Source organism: Geotrypetes seraphini, chromosome 17 (genome assembly GCF_902459505.1).
Source record: "Geotrypetes seraphini chromosome 17, aGeoSer1.1, whole genome shotgun sequence".
NCBI classification, from domain to species: domain Eukaryota; kingdom Metazoa; phylum Chordata; class Amphibia; order Gymnophiona; family Dermophiidae; genus Geotrypetes; species Geotrypetes seraphini.
Genome location: NC_047100.1, coordinates 3,145,865 through 3,160,669, shown reverse-complemented (window position 1 = coordinate 3,160,669; position 14,805 = coordinate 3,145,865). Strand labels below are relative to the sequence as shown.

The 14,805-nt window shown below is 45.8% G+C and overlaps 1 protein-coding gene across 7 annotated transcripts in view; it reads right to left on the bottom strand.

The window, feature by feature from the left end:
• Nucleotides 1-14,805, bottom strand: part of GRIP2 (glutamate receptor interacting protein 2) — a 223,587-nt gene that overhangs the window by 81,887 nt on the left and 126,895 nt on the right. Inside the window, exon 1 of one of the 7 annotated variants that reach the window (XM_033925932.1) lies at nt 13,039-13,108. The exons of the other annotated variants lie outside the window; for them this stretch is intronic. Coding sequence (XP_033781823.1) covers nt 13,039-13,093 — 55 coding nt within the window. The 5' untranslated portion in view covers nt 13,094-13,108. Of the gene's footprint in view, nt 1-13,038; nt 13,109-14,805 lie in introns of those variants that run through there. 7 annotated transcript variants of the gene reach the window in all.

Here is a 14,805-nt window from a genome sequence, read left to right as displayed (position 1 = left end):
ACCTTGCATAAGCCAATAGTATGACTCTCTATTTCAGTTTTGACAAGGGGGGGGAAGGAAACCTTAATTATTCAGATTTTATTTAAAACTTGCTAGAAATAACTATAGGCACATCTAAAAGAATAAAAAATAATATCCTTTGAAAATTAGGCTATTATCCCTCCAGCTGCAAAGCTTTAATTGAAAATGACTAATTTTTCAAGGAGTTCAGGAAAGGTTTACAAGCTAATTGCTTTTCATTTTTTAGGGAAAGGAATGAATAATCATTTATGTGAATTTTGGAAGCAGATGTGCAGCCTTGATTCAGTTTCATCAGACACTGAAACCTCCTAAGGTACTTCTTTCTGCATGTGCTCATTCGCATGCATTGGTGGCATCAACTCAAGCTTGGGGGTTGACTGATGATCTCAAGGTGGCCAAACGAGTTGAAAAGGTGAGGGCGAAAGCTAGAAGGATGCTAGGGTGCATAGGGAGAGGTATGGCCAGTAGGAAAAAGCAGGCATTGATGCCCCTGTATGAGATTGGTGAGACCACATTTCGAATATTGTGTACAATTCTGGAGGCCGCACCTTCAAAAAGTTATAAAAAGGATAGAGTTGGTCCAGAGGAAGGCTACTAAAATGGTGCGTGGTCTTCGTCATAAGGCGTAAGGGGACAGATTTAAAAATCTCAGTCTGTATGCTTTGGAGAGATTTGAAAGAGACGTTTAAATACCTACGTGATGTAAATGCGAATCAGTTGAGCCTCTTTCATTTGAAAGGAAGCTCTGGAATGAGAGGGCATAGGATGAAGTTAAGAGGTGACAGGCTCAGGAGTAATCTAAGGAAATACTTTTTTACAGAAAGGGTGGTAGATGCGTGGAACAGTCTCCTGGAAGAAGTGGAGGAGATAGAGACTGTGTCTGAATTCAAAAGGGCCTGGGATAGGCACGTGGGATCTCTCAGAGAGAGGAAGAGATAATGGTTACTGCAGATGGGCAGCTCTATGACCTCACAATGCAGGTGCACAGAGCCTTAGCCTATAGGAAGAGGAGATGCAAATGTTAAGAGCCTTAGCCTATAGGAAGAGGAGATGCAAATGTTAAGAGCCTTAGCCAAAAGGAAACTCTGCAATGAGAGGACATAGGTTGAAGTTAAGAGGTGATGGGTTCCGGAGTAATCTAAGGAAACACTTTTTTACAGAAAGGGTGGTAGATGCGTGGAACAGTCTCCTGGAGGTGGTAGAGACAGAGACCGTGTCTGAATTAAAGAAAGCGTGGGAAAGGCATGTGGGATCTGATAGGGAGAAGAGGAGATGGTGGATGCTGCAGACTGGATGGACCATTTGGTCCTTATCAGCCATCATATTTCTATATTTCTAACTGCAAACATGAATGTCAGACTCCAAAAGGATAACAGCCATAAGACAGGAAAAGTGAAAGGCATCAGCAAACACACCCAGCATTGAGATTTGACCCTCTAACCCAGTGGTTCCCAACCCACCAGCCAGTCAGGTTTTTGGGATAGCCCTAATGAATATGCATAAGAGAGATTTGCATATCATTGAGGTGGCAGGCATGCAAATCTGTCCATGCATATTCATTAGGGCTATCCTGAAAACCTGACTGGCTGGTGGTCCTCCAGGACAGGATTGGGAACACCAATGTTCCTTCAGTTCCAGGATCTTCTAGTGCTGAGAAAGTCTGTTGAGTTGCCAGCTCTCCCAAGGGTTGGCTACTGTTGGAAACAGGATGGACCTTCAGTGTGGCAACTCCTTATGTTCTTTTGTTCCCATTGACCCCAAAATATTAGAGTTTCCCTTCCTCCATTATCTCCTGCCCCAAAAATGCATTCCAGTAGGGAATTAAGACATTTTTGTTTGCTCTCCATCACCAGGTACTCTCTCCTACTGGAGATATTAAATGCCAAGATTTAGGATTTATGACTAGGCCATAACGACTGATGCTTATGGTAGTGTATTATCACTTAGGACGTCTTCCATCAAGCCTCGGTAGCAAGTGCCTCATAGCAAATGCACTATTCAATCCCTATGGACTTTGGTGGATTTACCGCGCTGGCCCACACTATTCGGCTTGATGAGAGCACTCCTATGGGAATTCTGTAAAAGGAAATTCTACAGTGGATGACTGTAGAAAATATCAGACCCTAAAATCTTATAGTAGTCATGGTAAAAGAAATGGAATTAACTAAAAGGGGTACAAAAACAAACTCACTAGTAATGTATAATCAAGCACTGACCAGTGAGATGATTCCCAGCTCCAATGACTTCCAGTTCAGCTGCAAGCCTGCTTGTGTGCACATGCAAAGAAATAAGCTGAGCTGGTGAATAAGCCTAAGAACTGTTTTTGATTAAAAATGCCTTATATTCTCCCAGCTGAAGATGGCACTCTGTGAGAAAACAAAGTTCCCACACGTGCAAAGCTGGGAGGGAAATCGGAGTCTCATACAACATGGCCTCCCATTCTGCTTTCATAGCAACGGGATGGGAAAAGCACAGCAGACTAGATTCACATTGAATCTCCAAGGAGGGCTCTTAACTGAAGGAGGACATTCAGGGAGGCTCTTTTCCAGGCCCAATCTCAGCCCACGAATCCTGTAACAACACCTCCCGCCTTCCCAGGAGTCCTCCAGGTACAATTCCCACTTTCACTATGGCTCCCATGAAGGAGTCGTGTATATATTTGAATAGGGGCAGAATGTCTCAGTTGAGCAGTGTCTCCTTCATTCAAAATGCCTCTCTTGTCAGAGCCAAGATCTTAAAGGCCAGAACTTCATTTGATTTCTCTTCAGCCTTTCATGAAGCACCAAAGCGCATGACAAATAAAAAGGATGAGCACAAGAGCTGGAGTTTTCCCACTCGGGCATTTCAAAGAAAGTAATAGAAATGAGAGATAGAAAGAGATTCATCTCACATCTAGGGCTTGAGGACAATCGCCTAATGAGGGGAGGGAGACAGGTAGAAAATATGAAAATGCACCATGACAAGAGTCAAAAACAGGGAAGCTGACTGCAGAACACGTGACTACATCTGCCTCTTGGTGAAGGATAGCAATTAAACATCGACAGCTGTAGAAAAATCAAGGATTAATAGAGTTGCATGAAGACAGTTTAATAACAGCTGTCATAATAGGAAAAAAAGCTAATTAATTATAGAGGCTCGTTCAACTGTCACTTCGAACTATAAGCTCAAAATTCTCAGCAAAGAAAGATTTGAGCTTGTTCTTGGATTAAAGGAGACAGATCATCGTATTTAAAAAAACTGTACAAAAACAGGAAAAACAAAGGTGACCAGACTTTGGAGACCCACAAAATTCAGCCAAGATGATTGTAAAAACCAACCAATGGTCATAAGAATATAAGAACATAAAAATTGCTGCTGCTAGGTCAGACCAGTGGTCCATCGTGCCCAGCAGTCCACTCACGCGGCGGCCCCCAGGTCAAAGACCAGTGCTCTAAATGAGCCCAGCCTCACCTGTGTACGTTCCAGTTTAGCAGGAACTAGTCCAACTTTGTCTTGAATCCTTGGAGGGTGTTTTCCCCTACGATAGACTCCGGAAGAGCATTCCAGTTTTCTACCACTCTCTGGGTGAAGAAGAACTTCCTTACGTTCGTACAGAATCTATCCCCTTTCAACTTTAGAGAGTGCCCTCTCGTTCTCCCTTCCTTAGAGAGGGTGAACAACCTGTCTTAATCTACTAAGTCTATTCCCTTCAGTATCTTGAATGTTTCAAATCATGTCCCCTCTCAATCTCCTCTTTTCGAGGAAGAAGAGGCCCAGCTTCTCTAATCTTACGCTGTACGGCATCTCCTCCAGCCCCAGGTCCATCTAGTCCAATATCCCATTTCTATAAGCAGCTGATCAAGGTCACAGTACCTGGCAAAAACCTAAATAGTGGCAATTCTATGCTACTGATCCCAGGGCATTTATTATCAAACAAGAGGTATCGAGCTCGGATTCGACTTCTCCTCTCTTAGCAGTTGTGTTTCAGAGGAGCTAGACACGAGCAATAGTTATTTTTCCAGTGTCTTCCCGATGGCTGCTATGTGACCATGAATTTGGTGCCCAATATTGAGGGCCATAGATTGGAAAGATATTACTTGGATAATGGCAACATTCGACATCGTTATTTAGATAACCAAGGACAGTCAAAAGCTGGCTGATACCACTATCTGACCATGCCACCAGCCACTGCTGGATTCAGATATTCAGCACCAGCAACTATCCAGATTGAAGTCACCATACATGATATTGCAAAGATTTATTCAGTTGGCGAAATCAACCCATTGTTGTTTTCAGGATATCCACAGCACTCCAGTGTGTTACCATATACATGGTCCATGTCAGTTTGAATAGCATTATTTCGCTGAAACTCCCAATAGAAGGTTGCAACGTCAGAGGGAAGGCTTCCAGATGAGGCACGGGACGTGCAAGGTGCAATTAGTACTATTATGGGGGCGGGGTCTGGGGTGGAGATTGGGTAGAGATGGGTGGGGTCTGGCCCACAACTTAGCCCAGTGTTCTTCAACTGCCAGTCCACGGACCGATGCCGGTCCACAGAATAATTATTTTATTTCTGCTGGTCCATAGGTGTAAAAAGGTTGAAAAACACTGCACTCTGCCATTATTCTTGAGATACCAATAAGAAGTAGGCAGACGCATGAAGACCAGGTGAAAAGACATCAGGTCAGGCCTGTCACAGGCGACAAAAGAATTTTCACTCTCTGTTAAAATTAACAATATATTTTAAAACCTTGAACGCCAGACCTCTCATGCATATTCATGGTGTGCTTCTTATCTAGACAGCCTAGCATTGAGAATCCCAGAAAAAGAAGATTAGAAAAAACATAATTAAAAGGATTGAACTAAACCAGTGTCCCCAGAGACCTGTGTAATCCCTGCTGGCTCCAGAGGACTAGAGTGAGGGAACAAAGAGGGCACAGAGCTGCCAGTTGATTTCGCCACTGCTAGAGAAGCCAGGAGCCCAACTATCTGTACTTCTATGGACCCTGCTGTTCTCAAGCAACAAGAATTTTGGGACCTTTAGCAAAAAAAAAAAAAAAAAAAGCTGCTAATTCTTAGAGCAGTTTCCTTGCCATCACCCAGTGCTGGATTTTACTTTTCAGCTACCCCCCTTGGCACTGAAGAAGCCAGCTGTTCTTTACCCCTGTAGCAAGGGACATCCCCCTCCAGAATCACCGAGGCCAAAGGTGGGGAAGTGGGGGCTCTTCTAAGATCCCGTTAGAGGGTCTCAACTAGGCCAGACAAAGACTACTACTGCTAGTGGCTGCCCTCTAGGCAATTGCCTAATGTTGCCTATTGTAAAATCCAATGCTGCAACAGGAATCTCTACCATACCTCCCTAAACTAACACATCCTATGCTTTATCCCGAGTATACAGCAACATACGTGGAATTAAACACCCCATGTGTACAGGATTGTAGCTCCTGTCTACATCCTACTTTGGAGATGCAACAATGACATTCCCCCCTACAGATTCTATGAAGAATCACGAATGCTCTACAGTTTCTTGGCATCCACAGCTCACTCAGTGTAGGAGGTAACCTCTGCCCCATCAAGCAGTTCTCTTTCACACAACACAAAGAAAGGAGGCATATTTCCTGGGTTTTGGACAGAGTAGTCTTCATTCCTTCAAGGGCCACACTGAATCGAGACAGAGATGGTCAGCTCCCACTTTCCAGTTGTGGGACAGTAGTTTGAACTCTTATGGCACTCCCAGCTCCCCAAGCCTCCTTGAGCTCGGTCCATGTCTGCTGAAAACAGTTCAAGAACTCACCTGGAAAGAAAGCTAGATTGGGATTTTGGAGCGAGAACATAGGAAACAGACAACGATGGTGGGTAACTTATACACGGTTCTTTCTCCCAGCAAACCAAACTGAAGCCAAGCAATATTTAGGGGATGCATTTTGCCCTAAAAATTTGTCCTTTAAGGCATTTTGCGGGAAAAGGTCACAAGATCTCAGTTGGTTTATTTAGGATTACAAACCTTCCTTAAGATAAAACACCTCGCCAAGACTCGCAGCAAGCTTACCTGCTCCTGTCTGTTGTGGGAACTTCCATTAAAAAGAAGTATTCACTTGGGAGTATTGCACCAGGAAAAAAAAAAAAAAGCATCCTGACAGGAACATGGCTTCACAAATCTCAGCCACGGAGCCATCCACATAGCTGCCCACGAAAGAATACAAACCACAACAAAGAGAAATAAATATATTGGCCATGTGATGACAAATTACCTCACAGAGTCTTCCACCGAAGGATGGCCTGGAGGAAATGCATCTGTATCTCCTTAGACGTTTCTGCTGCTGGCTCCTTCTGGGGGATCCTACCCCAAGCTTGCTCAGCTACTTTTAAGAAGTTACACCTGTGCTGATCTGCCAGGAGAAAAGGGAACTCTGCCCCCTCCAAATAAGCAATTAGCATGAATAATTACTGTTCTGAGCTGGGAAAAGACTGTAATTAGCCTTTTCTTGGGATGGTTTTGGAGTGGGGCTGGAAACAGCAGACACGCATAGCTTCTGGTGGGCGACACCTCAGCTGCCAACAGCCAGAGGGAGCCGGTGGGTGTGAAAAGGCCACATCGCACCAATTCACTGGCCTTTAATCAAACCCTGCTATCGTGTGATAATTTGGGAATCCTGAACATTAGCAGATGTTTTATTTACCCCAAAGTCACAGCTCAGAAGTTTCATTTTCAATGTAAAGAACGTTAAGATTTGGTTTTTCTTCTCTGACCTGCTCAGCTACCCAGTTCCAGAGTAGAAATGTTTTGTTCAGTTCTGCTAATGTTGTTCTTAGTCTACAATTTTACCCAGTGATATCAGTGCACCTGGATGGGGTTGTCAAAAATCCAGGACTGCCTCAAATCTCCCATTTGGAACCAGAGATGCCAAAAGTGAACCATTCCAAGGAGAGAAACTGAAGGCCAAAGGGTGAGATTTTTCAGATGGTGGATCTAGCATAGTATTGGTTTCCAAATAAAGAGTTGCTTTTCTTTCAGAGCCCATATGGCTCCAGAAAAAGGGATGTTATAATGCCCCAGATGGTGCGACCTCATCTGGAGTATTGCGTTCAGTTCTAGTCTCCTTATCTCAAGAAAGATATAGCGGCACTAGAAAAGGTTCAAAGAAGAGCAACCAAGATGATAAAGGGGATGCAACTCCTCTCAAATGAGGAAAGACTAAAACGGTTAGGGCTCTTCAGCTCGGAAAAGAAACGGCTGAGGGGAGTCTACAAAAACCTGAGTGGAGTATATCGGGTACAACTGGATTGATTTTTCACTCCGTCAAAAATTACAAAGATTAGGGGACACTCGAAGTTACAGGAAGACGATTTTAAAACCAATAGGAGGAAATATTTTTTCGCTCAGAGAATAGTTAAGCTCTGGAACGCATTGCCAGAGGTTGTGGTAAGAGCGGATACCGTAGCTGGTTTTAAGAAAGGTTTGGACAAGTTCCTGGAGGAAAAGTCCATAGTCTGTTATTGAGAAGGAGATGGCCTGGATCGGTAGCATGGAGTGTTGCTACTCCTTGGGTTTTTGCCAGGTACTTGTGACTTGGATTGACAACCATGAAGATGGGCTAGTGGGCCACTGGTCTGACCCAGTAAGGCTATTCTTATGTTTTTAGGATCCTATATTACCCTTCTCTCTATCAAGTTCATATTTATGTTAAACAAGAACCAAATTTTCTTTTTATCTAAATCAGCTTTTGCCTTTGATGGTTTCCCATTGGCTCCTCAACCAGAGGGCTTGAAGCCTTTGAGCCTTGTAGTGCTGCAAACTGAATTATGGTTGTAGCTCGGTGCCCCGGCAGCTGGAGGCTGTTTACCCAGGACGGACATCGCAGCCTCATCAGTCTGGGAAATGGTGTTTAATGGTAATCATGAACAAAGCTTCCGCATGTGCATGACTTATTAATGGGCTATCAACAACGCAGACGCCATTTCAGCTTACAATAGCAGAACAGGCTCAGAATATTCACTCCAACCTGGGATCTCCAGTCCAATCTAGCCATTTAAATCATTCACCTCTTTTTGTGTTCCTTTATGTTTTTCTTTACTGGGACATTTGAGTTTTAGGTTTGCGAAAGTTCTTCCAATTTACGAGCGCCTGAATGGGAGAAAAGCTTTGGAGAGTCTGTCTCTTGGTGGTCCTTACCATAACCTAAACAGACCGACCTTCGCTCTATGCATTTTCCCCCTACAGACCTGAAGAAATCTCTCAGGCAATTCCAACCCCTCTCACTTCCACTCCCCTTACAACCCCTCTTACATTCCCTCCCCTTCAACCCTTCTCTTCTGTAACATTCCCCTCACGCATTTGTAATTCGCTGAATGTCCAGCCTTCTTTCGATGTGAATCGCCTAGAAGTCGTCTGACCATGGCGGTATAGAAAAATAAAATTATTATTATTATAATGAATGTTACATATAAGTGGATGAGGGGCAACCGCTCTAGGTCTTCTCAAACTCCAGCATAAACGCTGCACTTAGAAAGTGGGAAGTTCAAAGGATGGAGCCGAGAGAAAACTAAGAAAGGCCATCTAATGTCATGTGTGGTGATGACGATGAGTGTAACTCAGGGCTAGAGAATGACATGGGGAAAAATTTGTTCCCGTGTCATTCTCTACTCGGGGCTTCCCAAACTTCTACTGAGCACCCCACAGCCAGTTGGGATTTCAGGATACTCATAAAAAATATAAATGAAATTAATCTGCATGAAATGAATACTCCATATATGCAAATTGTCTCATGCATATTCATGGTGGGTAGCCTGGAAATAGTATCTTCAGGGCAGGTTTGGGAAGTCCCTTCTAGCTAGAGTACCTCATAGCAGTCAGGTTTTCAGGATACCCAGAAAGAATACGGATGAGAGAAATTTGCATACACTGCTGCCATTGATCTCTTTAAAGCATATTCATTCTAGATATCTTGAAAACCCGACTGGCTAGGAGATACTTTGGGAACAGCTTCAAACTGCTGTAATATATTTCTTACAGCAGAATTTCTGCTGTTTGCCTGGAGAAGGGGGATGTTTTTGTTCCAAAAAAAGGATGTCCCATCCCTCAATCTGTGTGGTGGGGTCATTAAAATGCCCTCAGTGCCAGATATACTGTGTGCCTCAGTCATGAGCTCAATCTGTTGTGCCACAGTGGTCCCACTGGGCTCCCATAGCTGTGGAAGGAGACATGGGAATTTAGTGATGTCAGGCAAGAATATGGATGTCCCAGATTGGTACAGAAAATATGTCTTTTGCCTCTTTTCTGCCATCCTAAACTGGCATTGAACTCATGGAGTCCCAAGTTCCAGGCCTGGGAGGACCAAGAACTGAAGTACCAACTTGTGGGAGAAGCATTCTTTCTTCCAAGGCAAGGAGGCCTGGAGAAAAGAAGCCCTAAGATTTGGGAGGTGATTCTTAGTTCTGAAAACCTGCCTCTGTAGGGTCAGCTCTCAGATTTGGAGGGGAAGAATTACCTGCAAGAGCAAGGAAGCTCAGTGACTCCAACCCATTGGAGCAGAAGTCCCATTACCCCTCTAGACTTAGGGAGGAACAGCTGAGAGAGGTTGTTTAGAAGAACATCGCTTTAGATGTTCTTTGGGCTCAAGGAGTCCTGGGAAAGAGCTGAACAAGGGAGCCACTTCCATATCAACTGTTCACTGAGCATAGGGTCTTGATGTGAGTCACGTTCCCTGCTCTCAACACCTAGAAGATAAGTGTTTACTCCTTCATTCCAGAGAGCCTTTGGATGTTAACTAAAAATTACCCAAAGGGTTCGATTGCAGGACGGGGACATGTAGGTATTTTCCAAGAGGAAAAAGTGTTGGAAGTACAGGCTCCCTTCTTTCAAATAACAATCGGGACAATCTCCCAATCTCTGTTCTTACTAAGACCAAGAAAAGCTAAACTCTTGTGCTAACTTTTGGAAAGAGGAACTCTAATGTCCAGCTGGATGCCCAGTCATTAAGGATCTGTATTTGTTTGAAATGATGTGAGAAATACAAACAATATTTCTGGGTCATTTCATATAGTTTAACATGAGATTTTTTTCAGGTACATATTATGGTGCAGGCAAACCACCCCAGCAACCTCCAATCACAGTCTGAACCTTCTGATCATTACCCAACCCCCTCTGATCCCCCTAAATGTCAGCACTAACCCCTCCCCTCACCTCCCCAGCTCTTTGTTTTGCCAGATTCAAAATGGTGTCTTGGCCTCTAGCAGCTGTCTCGCACTATTATCACTAGGGGTTATGTTGCCATCGAGGGCAAAATGTACGATCATTGCTAGGGCAAGTTACCGAAACGTGCTAAAGAGGCAAAAACACATAGTAACAATTTCTGTAGGTACATCAGAAGCAGAAAACCTGTGAGGGAATCCGAGGGACCGTTGGGTGATCAAAGAGCAAAAGGGGCGCTCAGGGAGGATAAGGCCATAGCGGAGAGACTGAATTAATTCTTTCCTTTGGTCTTTACGGAAGAAGATGTAAGCGAGCTACCTGAACCACAAATGCTTTTGAAGGGTGATGATGTGGAGGAACTGAAAGAAATGCTGGTGAACCAGGAAGAGGTACTAAGCCAAACTGACAAGTTAAAGTATGATAAATGACCTAGACTGGATGGCATCCCTGAAAGAGCTCAAATATGAAATTGCTGATCTGCTGTAACCTATGACTAAAATCATCTGGTAGGACGAGAGGATTGGAGGGTGGCCAACGTTACGCCGATTTTCAATTTGGGTTTCAGGGGAGATCTGGGAAATCACAGACCAGTAAGCCTGACTTCTCTGCCGGGCAAAACTAAACGGTTTACATAATTTACAAACATAATTTTAAAGCAAAAACATGATCAAATAAACATATAAACAATTTTCAGAAAACATGTCTACAAAATAATGCCATAGCTTGCATAGTAAAGCTCATGAATAATTCATTAACTCTACCAGAAAGGAAAATTATTGGCTAGAAAAAGGCATCTAAACTAACTGCGTCTTAAGTAGTTTTCTAAACATGCCCTTTTCACGGCAGTTTCGTATCTGACCCACCAAGGAGTTCCATAACTTAACTCCTGCACAACAAAAAGTCTCAACACGCCTTGGATTCACAGTCGTCTTCACTAAAGCTAGATTCTTTTGGGTGTATAGCTAAGTATATATTAAACTGTGGAACACAGACAAACGTGATTTAAATGAGAGACTTGGCATGGGTTCAGCTGAGAAACTCTTGCCTCACCAATTTGCTGCATTTCATAAACATGTGGATAAAGGTGAGCCGGTCGATGTAATGTATCTAGAATTTCAGAAAGCTTTTGACAAAGGTCCTCATGAGACGCTCAGGAGGAAAATATGTTCAATAATTTTTATTGAGTTATAATAATAAAAACCATACATATAATAAATAAAGAGTCATGGGATGGGAGGCGACGTTTAGTTATGGATTAGGAATTGGTTATCAGACAGAAAACAGAGAGTAAGGTTAAAAGGCTATTTTTCTCAACGGAAGGGAGTAAACAGTGGAGTGCCACAGGGATCTGTACTGGGACCGGTGCTATTTAACTTATTTAGAAACGATCTGGAAATTGGAACGACGAGTGAGGTGATCAAATTTGCAGATAAACGGCTCATAGTTGTTAAACTACATGCAGACTGTGAAAAATTGCAGGCAGACTTTAGGAAATTGGAAGTCTGGGTGTCCAAATGACAGATAAAATTGAATGTGGACAAATGCAAAGTGATGCACATTGGGAAGAATAACCCAAATCACAGTTACCGGATACTAGGGTCTACGTTGGGGGTTAGCGCCCAAGAAAAACATCTGGGTGTCATTCTAGACAATACAATGAAACCTTCTACCCAATGTGGGGTGGCGGCCAAAAACACAAACAAGATTCTAGGAATTATTAGAAAAGGGATGGTTAACAAGACTATGAATAATGCCTCTTTATTGCTCCATGGTGAGACAGCTGAGGGGAGATAGGATTGAAGTCTACAAAATCCTGAGTGGAGTAGAACAGGTACAAGTGGATCGATTTTTCATTCCGTCAATGACTAGGGGACACTCAAAGTTACAGGGAAATACTTTTAAAACCAATAGGAGGAAATATTTTTTCACTCGGAGAATAATTAAGCTCTGGAACGCGTTGCCAGAGGATGTGGTAAGAGCGGATAGCGTAGCTGGTTTTAAGAAGGGTTTGGACAAGTTCCTGGAGGAAAAGTCCGTAGTCTGTTATTGAGAAAGAGATAGGGCAAATCATGTTGATACTGCCAGGTACTAGTGACTTGGATTGGCCCCCATGAAGAGGGGATACTGGGCTAGATGGAGCACTGGTCTGACCCAGTAAGGCTATTCTTATGTAGGACTTCAGATGCCATTTGAACCCAGCACAGCCATGATCAGGAGTGCCTACTGGTCCCAGTAAGAGCCAGGGCTGGGATTGGGGCAGGGAGATTGGAGGATGATGTTGACACTTGATGATTGGGGGGGGAGGGGTGATTAAGGGGTTCAGGATTTGGGATATTATGGTAACTATAGGAACAATACACAGAGACAAAAGCGGTTGTGATGTGCCGAGGAATAGAAGTTTTTCATTTACAAAATCGGTTCCTGTCTGTAAGTAGCGCAGGTGAGGCCCGATTCGTTTGACCGGAGCCCGATTCTTATCCGCTCATGCAAAGCACCCAGAGAGACCACCCACCTGGTCTGTATTTTATAGAAGCCTCTGCAATGGGGTCTTTGCATGGGCAAAAACTTTTGGACTTGTCCCATCCTATGCAAATGCTACTTTCAACTTGCAAACCCCCCTGGAAGCCTTATTTGCAGAAGAGCCGGTCAAGCCCCCCCAGACGCAGCTCTGAAAATGGGAAACCAGGCGCGGTAGCAAATCCAGGAGCTGGAGCCACCGGGAACCCCCGAGATGGAGAGCGAGAAACGCTGCCGCTCTCTCCCTCGCCCCGGAGCTAACGCTCGCTGCAGTGCGCGCAATCCTCAGAGAATGCGGCAGGAGTCGACCCCCCAGCCCTGACGGTTACCTTGCATCCGTCGGCTCAGCACCCCTAAGCGGCACTTCAGGGAAACGGCGAACATCTCGGGGGGGGCCTCGTCCTCGCCGTCCTTGCCGGGGAGGGGGGAAGGGGGCTCCGGGGCTCAATTCATGCTCTGGGTACTGGGAAATGCAGTCCGGCTACATTGTGGCAAAGGGGAGGGAGGGAGGGAGGGAGGGAGAGAGGAGGAGGAGGGAGGGGGAAGCAGAGAGACACAGAAAGAAGAAGGAGGGATACAAAGAACCAGGAGTCAAGAGAGAACAAAGCGAAAAATGACCTGTCACTTTCGCAGCTTTTAGTCTAATCACTTAGGTCGTGTTTACTAAAGCTTAGCTCAGGCCCATTTAATCCCTTTCCAGCAAAGCTTTAGCAAATATAGCCTCGAATGTATTTAAGAGGACAGGACAGGCTTCTGCCTGCTAAAACCAGGAGCCGTGACCACTGCCACAGTCAGGCAGGAGTCGTATGGGCAACCAGGCAAGTTGGATCTAGAGAGTTGCGTGGGGACAGAAATCCCACCCACCCCCGCCAGGATCCTCTCCGTCCACGCCGGTCCCCGTCAGGATCCTCTCCGTCCCCACCCGTCCCCGTCAAGATCCTCTCCATCCCCACCAGGATCCTCTCTGTCCCCACCAGGATCCTCTCTGTCCCCGTCAGGATCCTCTCCGTCCCCGTCAGGATCCTCTCCGTCCCCGTCAGGATCCTCTCCGTCCCCACCCGTCCCCGTCAAGATCCTCTCCATCCCCACCAGGATCCTCTCTGTCCCCACCAGGATCCTCTCCGTCCCCGCCAGGATCCTCTCCGTCCCACCCGTCCCCACCAGGATCCTCTCTGTCCGCGCCCATCCCTGTCAGGATCCTCTCTGTCCCCACCAGGATCCTCTCCGTCCCCGCCAGGATCCTCTCCGTCCCACCCGTCCCCACCAGGATCCTCTCTGTCCGCGCCCATCCCTGTCAGGATCCTCTCTGTCCCCACCAGGATCCTCTCCGTCCCCGCCAGGATCCTCTCCGTCCCACCCGTCCCCACCAGGATCCTCTCTGTCCGCGCCCATCCCTGTCAGGATCCTCTCTGTCCCCACCAGAATCCTCTCCGTCCCCACCAGGATCCTCTCTGTCCGCGCCCGTCCCTGTCAGGATCCTCTCCGTCCCCACCCGTCCCCACCAGAATCCTCTCCGTCCCCGCCAGGATCCTCTCCGTCCCACCCGTCCCCACCAGGATCCTCTCTGTCCGCGCCCATCCCTGTCAGGATCCTCTCTGTCCCCACCAGGATCCTCTCCGTCCCCGCCAGGATCCTCTCTGTCCGCGCCCGTCCCTGTCAGGATCCTCTCCGTCCCCACCCGTCCCCACCAGAATCCTCTCCGTCACCGCCAGGATCCTCTCCATCCCCACCCATCCCCGCAAGGAATTACCTCCATCCCCACCCGTCCCCATAAAAAGCAGCAATTACTTCTGACAGGATCATCAGTTCCACAGTTTCTTTTGCTGTTTTCCTTGTGGAATCTCTTTGGTGGAACCCTTTTTTTGTTTTCTGTTCAGGTAATTAACTTATAAACCCTCTCTTTTACTAAGGCTGCCGTGTCCATTATATTATATGGACAAACCCTGCTTCCAAAGCCTTCCATCCCTGTGGGAGTCCCATGGGCCAGAGGAGGGTCCTCGTGGGAGTCTCGTGGGTTAGGGGGGATTTCCGCGATCCCCGTTCCCGTGCAGACCTCTAGTTGGATCACACAAAAAGCAGTCCTAGCTTTGCCCAGT